Consider the following 14,891-nt stretch of genomic DNA (forward strand, 5'->3'; position numbering starts at 1 on the left):
AAAACCTTGAGCATTTTAGACTGTATTTTCACAGGACAAGAACATTGTCTTATGTGACTACGGAATAGGTAACCTCAAGAAATTCAACAATGATATATACTTTTACACAATCTATCATATTCCAGCTGTGTCAGTCAACCCAGTAACCTATTTCATATAGTATTCTTTCTCTTCCAATACAGAATCCAATACTAGCTCACATATTGTGATCAGTTACCATCTGTCTTTAGTCATAGAGAGGGAGTCTCGATTCATTTCCGAACTACTATTGATATACCTGACCAACTGGATCTCTGTGGTAAGAGAAGAATATCTCAACATAGGAGCTGACTACATCTTATTCCTGTATTCAGCTTACACTTGCTATATCTAATATAGCTAAGAATCTGTGACTGATGTTGGCTTATTTAAAACAAAAGCTCATATTCCTCTACTTATTAATAACAAAAATGCATAAATTAATATTTTTGAGCAGCTTTTTAAAGCATCTCCTTTTGAGGTGAAATGACCTCTAGGGTCATTGAGTGACCTTGAATCTTTAGTACTACTCAGTTATTTAAATAAATTGATCCAGATATGAGATTCACTCATAAGGTAAATACTGTTAGAAGTAGGTTTAGAAAATTATAGACAGAAAAAAATCTTAACAGCAATTTTTGGTATGTCTGATAACATGTGACTTTGTCAGAAAATCCTGTTTACTATGAAACAAAAACAAGAGAAGAAAAACAAGATTATTGCCTACTTGATAAAAGATTCATATAGATTTGATAATGATAACCTCCTGGAAAGCAAAAGAAAAAATATGATTGAGTTTATTATAAGTGAAAAGAGATAAGGGAGAGGTTATAAAAAGGAAAGGAACACAGAAGTGTTTTTGTGTGTTTTCATCTCCAAACACACAAGAGGCTTTATGTTTACTACTTACCTTTAAAAATAAAATGCTTTGGGCAGGGCATGGTGGCTCACACCTGTAATCCCAGCACTTTGGGAGGCCGAGGCGGGTGGATCATTTGAGGTCAGGTGTTCAAGACCAGCCAGGCCAACATGGTGAAACCCTGTCTCTACTAAAAACACAAAAATTAGCCTGGCAGTAGTGGTGCACGCCTGTAATCCCAGCTACTTGGGAGGTTGAGGCGGGAGAATCGCTTGAGCCTGAGAGGCAGAGGTTGCAATGAGCCGAGATCGCACCACTGCACTCCAGCCTGGGTGACAGAGTAAGACCCTGTCTCAAAAAATAAAAAAAATAAATAAAATACTTTATTTATCTTTCTAGGTGGGAGCTGCTCTAAGACCAGCCTTTTCACAAGATACACCATCAGATATAATAGCGAAAGCTTGCCAGGTAAGTAGAAAAATGGGACTTTGTATAGTTGTCTTCTATACATTCATAGATATCTTAGAATTTAACTTGTGTGAAAGAAAAGAGAAAAATTTGGGACACCAACATGGGAGGATTGCTTCAATTCAGGAGTTTGAGATCAGCCCGGGCAACATGGGGAAATCCCATCTCTACAAAAAATACAAAAATTAGCTGGGCATGGCAACATACACCTGTAGTCCAGGCTACTCGGGAGGCTGAGGTTGGTGGATATCTTGAGCCTAGGAGGTCAAGGCTACAATGACCCAAGATTGCGCCACTGCACTCCAGCCTGGGCAACGGAGCGAGACCCTGTCTCAAAAAAAAGAGAGGAAAAACAAAATAATATTTTTATCTTGGAAATACAACAGTGGCAGTTTTCCTTTTTATTCTGTATGAAATGATGAAATAATAATTAGGTAATAAACATTATGGTCAAAACATTGTTTTTGACCACACATTATGAAAAATTTTGCTAGTTTGTGGGTATTAAATCATCCTAAAGAGAATTTCACAATACAGACATTTCATTGGAAAATTAATCCTAGGGAATTATTCTCATCTTATTGTATCTGCAGAGACTCACAAAACCACCAAAAAACGTACATTTTCCTTTTTTTTGGAGACTGAGTCTCGCTCTGTCGCCCAGGCTGGAGTGCAGTGGCGTGCGATCTCTGCTCACTGTAACCTCCACCTCCCGGGTTCAAGCAGTTCTCCTGCCTCAACCTCCTGCGTAGCTGGGATTACAGGCGCCCACCACCATGCCCAGCTAATTTTTGTGTTTTTAATAGAGACAGTGTTTCACCATGTTGTTCAGGCTGGTCTCAAACTCCTGATCTTGTGATCCACCCGCCTTGGCCTCCCAAAGTGCTGGTATTACAGGCATGTGCCACCACACCCAGCCCCAAAAAACGCATATTTTCTTATGCCTTTAATCAGTTTCTCTTTTTCATATGCTTCAGTTTGAAAAAGGATTCATATATTAAACTCTAATCTTTTAGGAAATCAGTTTGTCTGCTTACCTAAAGACAGAAGATAAGCAACTCTCTTCTTCCTAGTTTTCTGGAGTACAGTGCTGTGGTCCATCATTTTTGCTTAGAATCCATGGCCAAGCTTCATGTGGCCTCTATGCAGAGAAGATTCAGCAATAATAGGTTTAAAATTCTGACTTTATCCTCTCTGTAGCTGAATGTGAGTTTGCCCCTTCCTTCCATTTTTGAAATCGATATCTCTGAAGCCTGCTGCCTTAATGGCGGTCTTCAGAGAAATTAACTCTTTCCACGGACAGGAGACCAGAGAGAGAAGAAACGTTGTTGATAAGAGATAGGTCTCTGGATCGTGATGCAAACCTTGGACTAGGTAATTTGGTTTGGGATGCTGCCACACAAATATCAAAAAATTACTGTCCATATGTAAATAAGTGTATCATGATGACGTTTCAGAGCACAGCATTTAAGCAGACAAAATCTCCTACAATGCTCCTGATCATTAGAAAAGCAAAGGCTATTAGAATTTTATCTTATATACGAGTACTGAATTTGCCTTAAACTTATTTCTTTTGTGGCCCTAGCTGCATTTTTTTTATAAGAAGTTTCTTTTTTTCTAGTGGCAGGCTTAAATTTGTGACCTCCTTTCCTTCTGTTGCTGGGAGGAAACCTGGTTTCCTAACAGGTAAAGCAGTAGGTTACAAGTTCTTTCCTTTAAGGAAAGTAAGGAGTTGGCTTACATGATATCCCAGCCTGTTTGTTAGAACAAATGCCATGTTAAGAAACTTTAAAATCAGAGTAACTCTTAGATATTATAGGAAGGACCCTCAGATGTCACACCGCTGGATACAGTAATCAGTGGATCAATCAAAAATCATTTAAAGTAGGGTCAGATCATGAACATAATGCATACTTAAATATTTCATTTCAGCATAAAATTTCAAATGTACATTCATTCACCAATCTTTTGATGCAGGGCAAAGTCTTTTCTCTGAATATTATTTTACTAATTCAGTGCTACTTTGTCATTCTTCATAAACAAAATCCATAATGCATTATCTGTGATTCTAGTTTCAGATTCTTTTTTTTTTGAGACGGAATTTTGCTCTTGTTGCCCAGGCTGGAGTACAGTGGCATGATCTTGGCTCACTGCACCCTGCACCTCCCAGGTTCAAGCGATTCTCCTGCCTCAGCCTCCTGAGTAGCTGGGATTACAGGTGTACGCCACCATGCCCAGCTAATTTTTTGTATTTTTAGTAGAGACAGGGTTGCATCATGTTGGCCAGGCTGGTCTCGAGCTCATGGCCTCAGGTGATCCACCCACCTCGGCCTCCCAAAGTGCTGGGATCACAGGTGTGAGCCACTGCACCTGTCTCTTTTTTTGAGACACAGTCTCCCTCTGTTGCCCAGGCTGTAGTGCAGTGGCATGATCTCAGCTCACTGCAACCTGCGCCTCCCAGGTTCAAGCAATTCTCCTGCCTCAGCCTTCCAAGTATCTGGGATTACAGATGTGTGCCACCACTCCCAGCTAATTTTTGTATTTTTAATAGAGACGGGGTTTCACCGTGTTGGCCAGGCTGATCTTGAACTCCTGACCTCAGGTGATCCACCCACCTCGGCCTCCCAAAGTGCTGGGATTACAGGCATGAGCCACCGTGCCTGGCCTAGTTTCTGATTCTTTAATGTGAAGAAAGTACTTAGGTTTTTACAAAGAAAGCTTAGTGCCAAATTCCTAATCTTTATCATTTTCCCCAATTTTTTAGTTATATTTCTACCAAATTTCACAGAAATATTTATCAAATCTTTCCCATATTTTCTTTAGTTTCCTTGGGAGTAACAGCTCTTTCTTTTCATATTCATATTTAATTTCTTTTCACTTTAAATTTAATTATTTTTCAGCAGTTTTGACTGGCATTTTAAATTTTGCCATCAGCATGTCTTTAATTGGTAACAATCAGTTAAAAATGTCCTTATTAATTTTATTAAAATTAGTTTTGAATCTTTGAGAATAAAATTTGACATAAATACTTATTCTCCACTTTTAAAACATTTTCAATATAGGAACTCAAGTCCATTAGCCATGATTTGAAATCCAAATGCTGTGAAAACCAAAAGCTTTTTTTATCATTTATTTGGCAGCAAAACCTGAGCTGACTTGTACTCACTTGGCTCTGATGTGAAGCTAAGTGAGAATGTAGCATTGGTTAATCTTTCTTATTGTGATTTGTAATACATTTTGTTGCAGATACATCTGTGTGTTAATTATGGGGTGCTGCCACACATCTTGCTAGGTGTATTCCTTAATGAGGTTCAGGTACCTTATTACCTTTTACCCAAAAGTTGTGAACTCTGAAAAAAATCTTGGTCCAAGGATTTCGGATAAGAAAGTAAGGACATATGGCCGGGTGTGGTGGCTCACGCCTGTAATCTCAGCACTTTGGGAGGCTGAGGCAGGCAGATCACAAGGTCAGGAGATCGAAACCATCCTGGCTAACATGGTGAAACCCCGTCTCTACTAAAAACACAAAAACTAGCAGGGCGTGGTGGTAGGCGCCTGTAGTCCCAGCTACTCGTGAGGCTGAGGCAGGAGAATGGCATGAACCCGGGAGGTGGAGGTTGCAGTGAGCCGAGATCACGCAACTGCACCCCAACCTGGGCGACAGAGTGAGACTCTGTCTCAAAAAAAAAAAAAGAAAGTAAGGACATGTAATTATTGTTGATAAAGGTGACACTCTGAGACCACCCCTTCCTTCTTGAAACTCTTCCCTTGGCTCCATTGTCACTGCACTTGCCTGGTTTTTCTTTTGTTTTTCTGGTATTTTCTTTTCAATTTCTTTCTTTATTCTTATTCTACTTGTGCCTTAATTGTAACTATATTCCATCTAGTCTGGCTTTAAGGCTTTATTTATTTTTTAAACCTGTCCTTGAAAAAAATGTAATAATACTTTAGTTATCACCTTTGTGTGGGGATTTCTAGGGTTATGTAATTACCCTTGAACTTGCTCCTGAAATCCAGACCCAAGTTTTTAATTGCCTGCTGAATATCTTTCCAGAGGTCTCTTAGTGGCACTTTGAACTCAGCATGTAAATATGTTCAAAATTAAAATCACGCTCTCTCACTTCTCATCTCCACTTAGTTTCCTTTGTTGCCCTATTATACCCGTAAAGCGGTAGTATCACCTTCCTTCCATTCAAGTCAGAAGCTTCAACAATCAGCATTTGGAAATTTTTGATTCCTTCCTCTTTTTGTATCTCCCTTCACCCACCCCCTAAAATAGCTAATTGGTTTCCATATCCTGGGATTTCTAACTACAAGTCTCTCTCAGGTGCCTCTCCTTTTTTATTCCATTCCCAGTTTGATCCATATCATCTCTGTTCTATGGTATTGTAAAAGACACTTAACATATTACTTACTGTCTATATACATTTTTTCTTGTACATAAGTACTGGAACAGTTTTCCTAAAGCACAATTCTAATAATGTGATCCCCCTGTCCAGAGGCCATGGAAACTCACAATTGCTTACAGAATGAAGTCTGAATTCATTTTCCATGGAATGTAAATTTTACCTTAATCTAATCCCAATTAACTTTCCTAATCACATCTCTTCCTCATGTAACTCTCCTATGTCTGTATACACAAACCTCCTTGACACCTAAACATTCCCATTTCTCATGCTAGAATTAATCTCTCACTTGTCTGTTTTTAAGTGTCCCGTATTATAGTCATAAAACATTCCCATGTGTTCATTCAATCTGTGTTTTCTTACTTGAGGGTAGGGACTAGATTTTTTTTCCTATTCCTTTTTTTTCTTTCTTTCTTCCTTTTGAGACGAAGTCTCGCTCTGTTGCCAAGCTGGAGTGCAGTGGCGCAATCTCGGCTCACCGCAACCTCTGGCTCCCTGGTTCTAGCGATTCTCCTGCCTCAGCCTCCCGAGCAGCTGGGATTACAGACACGCACCACCATGCCCACGCCAGCTAATTTTTGTATTTTTAATAGAGACGGAGTTTCACCATGTTGGCCAGGATGGTCTCAATCTCCTGACCTCGTGATCCGCCTGCCTTGGCCTCCCAAAGTGCTAGGATTACAGGCATAAGCCACTGCGCCCAGCCTCTTTTTTTTTTTTTTTTAAGTCACCTTTATAGCAGCAAGCATAACCCTTTTCCTGTGGTAAACAGAAATTTTGTTGAATTGAAGAATTATTCAAGACTGAACTGCTTTGGGTGGAAAATTATTTCTGTTAACATTTTTGTTAAAGTACACAGTGGAAGCATGTTAAGTAAATACTATTTTGTTTTCTACATAGGAGTACAATAAACTCTATGCTTACCATTGATATAAAAAATAATATTGGCTGGGCGCGGTGACTCACGCCTGTAATACCAGCACTTTAAGAGGCTGAGGCAGGCAGATCACGAGGTCAGGAGATTAAGACTATCCTGGCTAACACAGTGAAACCCCATCTCTACTAAAAATACAAAAATTAGCTGGGCGTGGGCATGGTGGCGCATGTCTGTAATCCCAGCTGCTCAGGAGGCTGAGGCAGGAGAATTGCTTGAACCCAGGAGGCGGAGCTTGCAGTGAGCCGAGATCGCACCACTCCACTCTAGCCTGGGTGACAGAGCAAAACTCTGTCTCAAAATAATAATAATAATAATAATAATAATATCATCAAAGCATAGCATTGGGTAGTTTATTTTGTTCTGTTCTTTGGTTTTGTGTTTTATCTTCTAGGAAAAAAGTCATTTATTCCATTTTCTTATACAGTGTTAATTTTTTTTACACAAAACTTTTTGAATTGTCTTTGTCTAGGTATGTAGTACATGGATTGGAAGTGGAGTTGTCAGTGATCTCAATGATCTCCGTCGAGTACACAATCTTCTTGTTTCTTCTCTGGACAAAGTTCAGGCTGGAAAAGGATCTTCCAGCCAGCTGTACCGAGAGAGTGCCACAACCATGGAAAAACTGGCTGTTCTCAAAGCTTGGGCAGAGGTAATGACTAAACCGCAACCTATTGTTTTTGACCCATTTCTTCATCCATGAGAAAATGTTCCTCTACTCTTGTTGGTAAAAAAAAAATTTGTTTTTTAAAAACTAACCCTTGATATGGAATACCTTTTGAAAATATGTTCATCAGTTTACTGAAAACCTCTATATTGAGGAAGGGCTCTCCTACATAATATGAGGAAATTAGGTAGGAAAAACTAAAAAATACAAATAATAGAAAATATTTTATGCCAAAAATCTTTTATTTGATTAAATTTCAGGAGACTTACCACCTTGATATTGAGGCCATAGGAGTTTTGTTTGTGTTTTTTAAAGGTAGGGTCTTGCTTTGTTGCCCAGCCTGGACTTCAACTCCTGGGCCCAAACAGTCCTCTTGCCACAGCCTTCCACAGTCCCAGGCACGCACCACAGTACCCAGCTTGTTTTGTTTTTTAATAGCTAGTTTTACCTTTTTCATTTTCACAGTCACTTTAAAAAATATCTAATTACATTGTTTTAAATTCATTTTTCTAAATTCCGTCTGCCAGTTACTGTTGATTCTTATCATCTGCCCTCTAGTATTGAAGTAACTAATTCCTTCCTTTACCAGCTCAGTATCTCACTTCCCTATTTTCGTGGTATTCAGCAACAGGTAACTGAAACCACAGAAAGGGAAACCACGTTTAAGGGAAGACTATTGGAGTTATAATTATTTTAAGCTTTTCTGCTAATCTAAGACTAAACTTTTCTCATTCCCTTACTTCCCACCCTCTGATTCATTCAACAAAGTGTTATTTAGCTTCAGCTCTGTCAGGTTAGCAATTGAGAATACGGGGGTGAGATATATTACATTTGCTGAGCAAGACAAACTGGTAAACAAGTAGATGAACCAAAGGGTAAGGAGCATTATCATAGGAGAAATACAAAGTGTTTTGAAACACATAGCAGAGGCACTTAACAATAGACTGGAGGCTCAGAAGTAGCCTTTTTGGAGAAAGTGATGTTTACATTGAAACATGGAGGATAGGAGGAGGTATCAGTTAGGCATCAGAGTGAGGAGGAGACTGTGTGAAGCTCAGTGCTATCTACTCTTCCTCTTTGTATCTTCAGCACCTTCCTCTGTACGTCCTCTAAAACTGCGCACATAGGCCAGGTGCAGTGGCTCACGCCTGTAATCCCAGCACTTTGGGAGGCTGAGGCAGGTGGATCACCTGAGGTCAGGAGTTCGAGACCAGCCTGGCCAACATGGTGAAACCCTGTCTCTGCTAAAAATACAAAATTAGCCTCGCATGGTGGCGCATGCCTGTAATCCCAGCTACTTGGGAGGCTGAGGCAGGAGAATCGCTTGAACCCGGGAGGCAGAGTTTGCAGTGAGCCGAGATCATGCCATTGCACTCCAGCCTGGGCAACAAGAGCGAGACTCTGTCTCAAAAAAAAAAAAAGTTAATTAATTAATTAAAAAACTGTGCACATTTGTGCACAGTATTTTCGGGAATATTTAAGGATATGCACAAGGGTTCTGCTACAAGGGTATTTGTTATGGTGTTACTATTCACAAAAAAGTGGAAATAACCTAAATGTATTTCTTGATCTTGAAAGATGATGGTATTAAGTGACTAGAAAATTGGGGTGGAAATTATACACACATGCACACACACATTATTACGTAAAAAACTTTGAGCATGTTTATATAACTGTCTAGACTGTTAACAGCATTGTATCTGAGTAGTAGGATTATGTGTGGTTTTAATTTTCTTCATTTTGCTTATGCTTCTGATTTTCCTCCTTTTTTATGTAATATCTGTAGGAAAAATAAGCCTAAAAATTTATTTTAAAATAGGTCTGAAAGATATATTCTCATATATTGCAGGTAGCAATATAAAATATAGAACCTTTTTAGAAAGCATTTGGCAATGTCTATTCTGAGTCATAAAAATATTTGTAAACACTGACCCAGTAATTCCATTTCTGGGCCTGTATTCTAGTGAAAAATATTCAAAATATGGAAAAGAGGTAAGTTTACAAACATGTTTACTTGCAACGCTACTTATGATGTGAAGAAATGAATATCTTTTGTCTTCGAAAGCTGTATTTCATCTTTCTAAGATTCCAATGCTAAGTAAAGAATTAGAAGTAAATATAAAATTTCAACTGTAGGAAAACTGGTAGATACATTATGGGTCATCCACTGTGAGTCATTAAAATAATGGTTATGAAAACTGATATTCACATGGGAAAACCCTATGACATGTTTATCAGTAAAACTAAATACAGAATCTCTGTACAGCAAAATTATAACTTACAAAGGTAGAATATGAAAACCCAGAAATTGAGGTTATGAGTCATTTTTAACTATTTTCCCAACTTTTTATAGCATAATTATTAAAATATAAGTCGAGGAAAAATACATACATAGACCTTAAAGTCTTACAGTGACACCCTTGCTTCCCCATTGCCTGCAGACTAAAAACTTCAGCTACTTCCAGCTTATAACCTGTGCTCCGTCTATATGAGAAACTTGCACTTTACTTAGATTACCATGCAGTTTCCTATTTTTGTGCTCTTGCTCTGGCTGTTCCCTCTACCTGTAAGCTCCCTTTCCATCTTTGCCTATGAGTCAGTCAACTTTTGTCCTTAAAAACTGTCTCACCTTTCTCACACTCCCAAGGCTAAGATTCGTTTATCTGTGATGTTCCCTGAGATTCATTCACTCATTGCATAAACTGCCGAGTGTTCATTAGGTACCAGACACTGTCTACGCACTGGGTAGAGTGTACTAGAAGATACAGCATTAAAAAGATTATCTTTGTAGAAGATAAATAATTAAAACCAAATCTTTAAAAGTTTCTTCTCTTAAGCACCTTTTCACTTCCCTCTTATTATAATATTAGCTTGTGAATTCAATGGAAAGCAAAAACTATGTATTATTATTATTTTTTTTTTTTTGCTTCCACTCCTAGAACGATAACAAATTCAAGGCAAAAGGTGCCTACCTAGTAGGGATTTGATGAATGAATGGCTGGATATACTTAAGAGTGCTTATTGTGACATTTTCTTAAAAATGTTAGTGGCCAGGCACTTAGGGAGGCTGAGAAAGATGGATCACCTGAGGTCAGGAGTTTGAAACCAGCCTGGCCAACATGGTGAAACACTGTCTCTACTAAAAATACAAAAATTAGTCAGATGTGCTGTTGTGTGCCTGTAATCCCAGGTACCCTGGACCCTGAGACAGGAGAATCACTTGAACCCTGGAGGTGGAGATTGCAGTAAGCTGCGATCGCACCACTGCACTCCAGCCTGGGTTACAGATCGAGACTCCATCTCAAAACTAAAAAAAAGAGTAATAACAAATTTAGGGGGGAAACAAGTGTGTAATCACTAGAAGATATGACTATAATACATTCGTAACTTGAGATCCAAAGTCCCTATTTTAGAATTTAGTCAATTGCTGTATATTTTCTCTGTGCTGTAAGTCTGCTTGGTGTAGGAACAGGGGTAAGACACAGTGCTTCTCATCAAGAAGCTTGCAGTGTACCTATACAGATACCGTACTTAGGCTTTCTCGTTAGGTACAATGGACGTAACACTGTGGAGGGAAGACAGTTTTCTCAAGATTTTTATCTAGCGTAATTCTTTTCTTGCTTGCTGTCATTCCTTTGTTTTTTGTTTTCTCATTAATACGTTATTCAGCTTTGTATGTGCCAGTAGCCAAAGCCTAAATGTATTACAAAAACAAAGGAAAATAAATATGATTCAACAAAAAAGAATCTTTGAAATTATATTTTAGGAAAGTTGCTTTTATGTCTTTTTGGCTCACAAACTAGAGAGAAAGGATATAGATAATGTGTGTGACTAGCAGATTATATTAGCCAGGCTATCTGTTGTAAATGCTAGATTGCAAAATATCATTTAAGGTCTGTGTAAGAAGGAGTTTAGAAGGATATTTATGGAAATCCTTTCTGATGTCTCTTTTTGCCTCTCAGCTGCTTACTTTGAATGGCTGGTTGTCTAATAAGTCTAGGAAGGTGGAGGCAGAAACAGAGTTGTACCCTGTGGCAAAAAAAAAGTGGGGTGGGGGGTGCTTTGTAAAGTAGAATGAGAGAAGCCAGAAGTAACTCTGAGAAGCCTACTCAAGGAACATGCCATCAGAGGAATAGTCAGAAGTCAGATAAATTTTTTTAGAAAAATGTCTCCAAAGCAAATGGAATTATTCTTTTGTGTTTATCAGGAAATCATGGAGTTGTATATACTTTTTTTTTTCTTTTTTTGAGACAGGATGTCAAATCTGGTGCCCAAGCTGGAATGCAGTGGCACGATCATAGCTCACTGGAACCTTGAACTCCTGGGCTCAAGTGATCCTTCTGCCTCAGCCTCCCAAGTAGCTGGGACTACAGGCACGTGCCACCATGCCTGGCTAGTATTTTTGTTATTTTTTGTAGAGATAGGGTCTTGCTGTATTACCCAGGCTGGTCTTGACTTCTGGCTTCAAGTGATTCTCAGCCTCTCAAAGTGCTGGGATTATAGGCATGAGCCACTGCACCCAATCAAAGTATATACTTTCTTTTTGTTTTGAAATGGTGTCTCATTTTGTCACCAGGCTGGAGTGCAGTGGCACGATCTCGGCTCACTGCAACCTCCACCTCCCTGGTTCAAGCGATTCCCCTGCCTCAGCCTCTGGAGTAGCTAGGACTACAGGCGCCCGCCACCACGCCCGGCTAATTTTTGTATTTTTCGTAGAGACGGGGTTTCACTATGTTGGCCAGGACGGTCTCGATCTCTTGACCTCGTGATCTGCCCGCCTCCGCCTCCCAAAGTCCTGGGATTACAGGCGTGAGCCACCGCACCCGGCCAAAGTGTATACTTTCTAATATCTATACCCAGTTATCTTTGAAGATTTAACTGTATTTTTATAATAACTTAAAATATCTTTTTTTAATCTTATGCCTTACTATTTTGTCCTCTTAAATATCATATTAGGTATATGTGGTTGCTATGAATATTAAAAAGGAAGCAGAGTCAAAACCAAAAAGAGCAATTAAAAATACTGACGATGATGATGACGACTATGGTACCATCGATGAACTGCCACCAGATAGTTTAATAACACTGGTACAACCTGAACTACCAACACTCAGTCGCCTGTGGTTAGCAGCATTAAAAGATTATGCACTCTTGACTTTACCAGCTGAATTTTCTAGTCAGCTTCCTCCAGATGGTGAGTATTACATCCTGAGTTTTACTTTTATGGAGTTCAAAGTAGTAGTTAAACAAAATAGAGATGGTATCGACTAGCAACAACAGTTACCATAGTAACAGTTTAAATTTCTGTGGCTTAAGTTTGATGTTGTCTCAGAGTGTGTACTCTATATTGAATGTGTAGATAGAAGATATAGCATAGAGCTTTTTTGTTGGCTGAAGCAAACATATTAGCAAGCACTGTTACAATAATAGCTGTATGAGCTAGGGTATTCTAAATAGCTATGGATAACAAATCATGATGCATAACCACAGATGTATATTGCTGTACTGTTCAATGTGTGTATTTTCATATTCTATTTCAGATTCCTAGTGTGCCAATAAATTATGTTCCTAAAGTGCTTTGCAAATTGTACTTTAGTTTTCTTATCAAAATCAGTATAGAAATCATCAACATTTTTTTCTGTTTAGAAAGTGTGTTATTAGTTCCTACTCGAAGAACCCATTCTCCTTCCTATATATTAACGATAAGAATAATGGAGTTCCCCCTGCCCTCTTTTTTCCTTTCTTAATCCATCATAATGGCAAGGAGTGATGAGGAAGTCCTCAGTGTTAGTAGTGGAAACAACAGGAGGTGGAGAGGAATAGCAGAAGAAGAAAGAAACAGAGTTCCCTGGTTATGATAGAAAGATAAGATGATAGGGTTTTAGGAGCCACTGGCAACAATGAAGAGGTAAATTCTGTGACAACAGGGTAAGAAAAGGTAAGAATACTTAGTGACAGCAGTAGCAGAGGAAAGGCTGGAAAACTAGCATCAGTGAGGAAGAGAAAGGTATTCCAGTTCATCAGCTACAGAAAAGGGGTTACTTTTGGTGGCTTTATAAAGAGGAGAAGCCCTTTGGCTAGATTTCTCTTTTGTATGTAACAGGTATTTTTGTTAGTGGTTCACAAATGAGCGAACATGTATAATAGTAATGTTTTGGCCAGGCGCGGTGGCACGCACCTGTAATCCCAGCACTTTGGGAGGCTGAGGCGGGTGGATCGAGAGTTGGAGACCAGCCTGGCCAGCATGGTGAAACCCCATCTCTACTAAAAATACAAAAAATTAGCTGGGTGTTGTGGCACACGCCTGTAATGTCAGCTACTCAGGAGGCTGAGGCAGGAGAATTGCTTGAACCCAGCAGGAGGAGGTTGCAGTGAGCCAAGATCGCACCATTGCACTCCAGCCTGGGTGACAGAGCGAGACGTCATCTGAAAAAAAAAAAAAAAAAAAAAAAAAAGTAATGTTTTTAATTGATTTCATTGCTTTACAGGTGGAGCATTTTATACCCCTGAAACTATTGATACAGCTAGACTTCACTATCGGAATTCCTGGGCCCCAATTCTCCATGCGGTGGCACTTTGGTTAAATAGCATAGGATTTATGTGCTCAGAGTCTACAGAAGCAGCAGCAATATCTGGTTTACAAAAGCGTTCTACATCTGTCAATTTAAACCAGGCATCAGGAGCAGTGTGTAGTGCTAAATCTTTGCCAGAAATTAATAAAGACAGAATGCATCTGATTTTAGGTAGGTCTGTTATATTAATGTATTTCAAGATTATCACTTCTGAAAATTCGTATCTTTCATTTTAAAGCTATGGAAAGATTTTGTACAGTATAGCACAGTTCAGAGAAGGAAAAGTGAAAGGATTTTTCACCTCACCTTATAAATTGTTAATTGAATTTTTAACCTAGAAATTAAATTATTAAAAACTACTGAAACTACTTAACTGTCATGCTCATTCACAGAGCAATATCGAATAATTTTCAGTAAAAAAACTTAATATGTTTTATATTCAACAACAGGTTTTCTTTTTACTTGGCACTTAACCAATTATCCCATTAAGAAAAAAATGTTTAAGCAGATTTCAGTGAATTCTAATGTAAAATTGCTTTATAAATGCTTTTTTGTTTCTTGTTTTCTGTTTTTTGTTTGAGGCAGAGTTTCACTCTTGTTGCCCAGGCTGGAGTGCAGTGGCACGATCTCGGCTCACCGCAACCTCCGCCTCCTGGGTTGAAGCGATTCTCCTGCCTCAGCCTCCCAAGTAGCTGGGATTATGGGCATGCGCCACCACACCCGGGTAATTTTGTATTTTTAGTAGAGGTGGAGTTTCTCCATGCTGGTCTTGAACTCCTGACCTCAGGTGATCCACCCACCTCGGCTTCCCAAAGTGCTGAGATTATAGGTGTGAGCCACTGCGCCCGGCTATAGATGCTTTTTTAACATTTAAGAATTTATACATTGTAATGAAGCTTTTAGTGATCTTATGTTTTCTGGGAGTGAAAAGGAACACAATAAGGTGTAATTATGGGATTCATCAGTA

The 14,891-nt window shown here is 39.0% G+C and overlaps 1 protein-coding gene across 5 annotated transcripts in view; it reads left to right on the forward strand.

The window, feature by feature from the left end:
• HEATR5B (HEAT repeat containing 5B) overlaps positions 1 to 14,891 on the forward strand; it is a 107,843-nt gene that overhangs the window by 53,739 nt on the left and 39,213 nt on the right. For all 5 annotated transcript variants that reach the window (XR_009210122.1, XM_032178383.3, XM_058429057.1 and 2 more), the window contains exons 20-23: positions 1,277 to 1,345; positions 7,158 to 7,337; positions 12,309 to 12,546; positions 13,841 to 14,095. Coding sequence is in view for 4 of the 5 variants with exons in the window: in XM_032178383.3 (XP_032034274.1) it covers positions 1,277 to 1,345; positions 7,158 to 7,337; positions 12,309 to 12,546; positions 13,841 to 14,095 (742 nt within the window). In the remaining variant the exon portion in view is untranslated. The remainder of the gene's footprint in view (positions 1 to 1,276; positions 1,346 to 7,157; positions 7,338 to 12,308; positions 12,547 to 13,840; positions 14,096 to 14,891) is intronic.

Source organism: Hylobates moloch, unplaced genomic scaffold (assembly GCF_009828535.3).
Source record: "Hylobates moloch isolate HMO894 unplaced genomic scaffold, HMol_V3 SCAFFOLD_15, whole genome shotgun sequence".
Lineage (NCBI taxonomy): Eukaryota > Metazoa > Chordata > Mammalia > Primates > Hylobatidae > Hylobates > Hylobates moloch.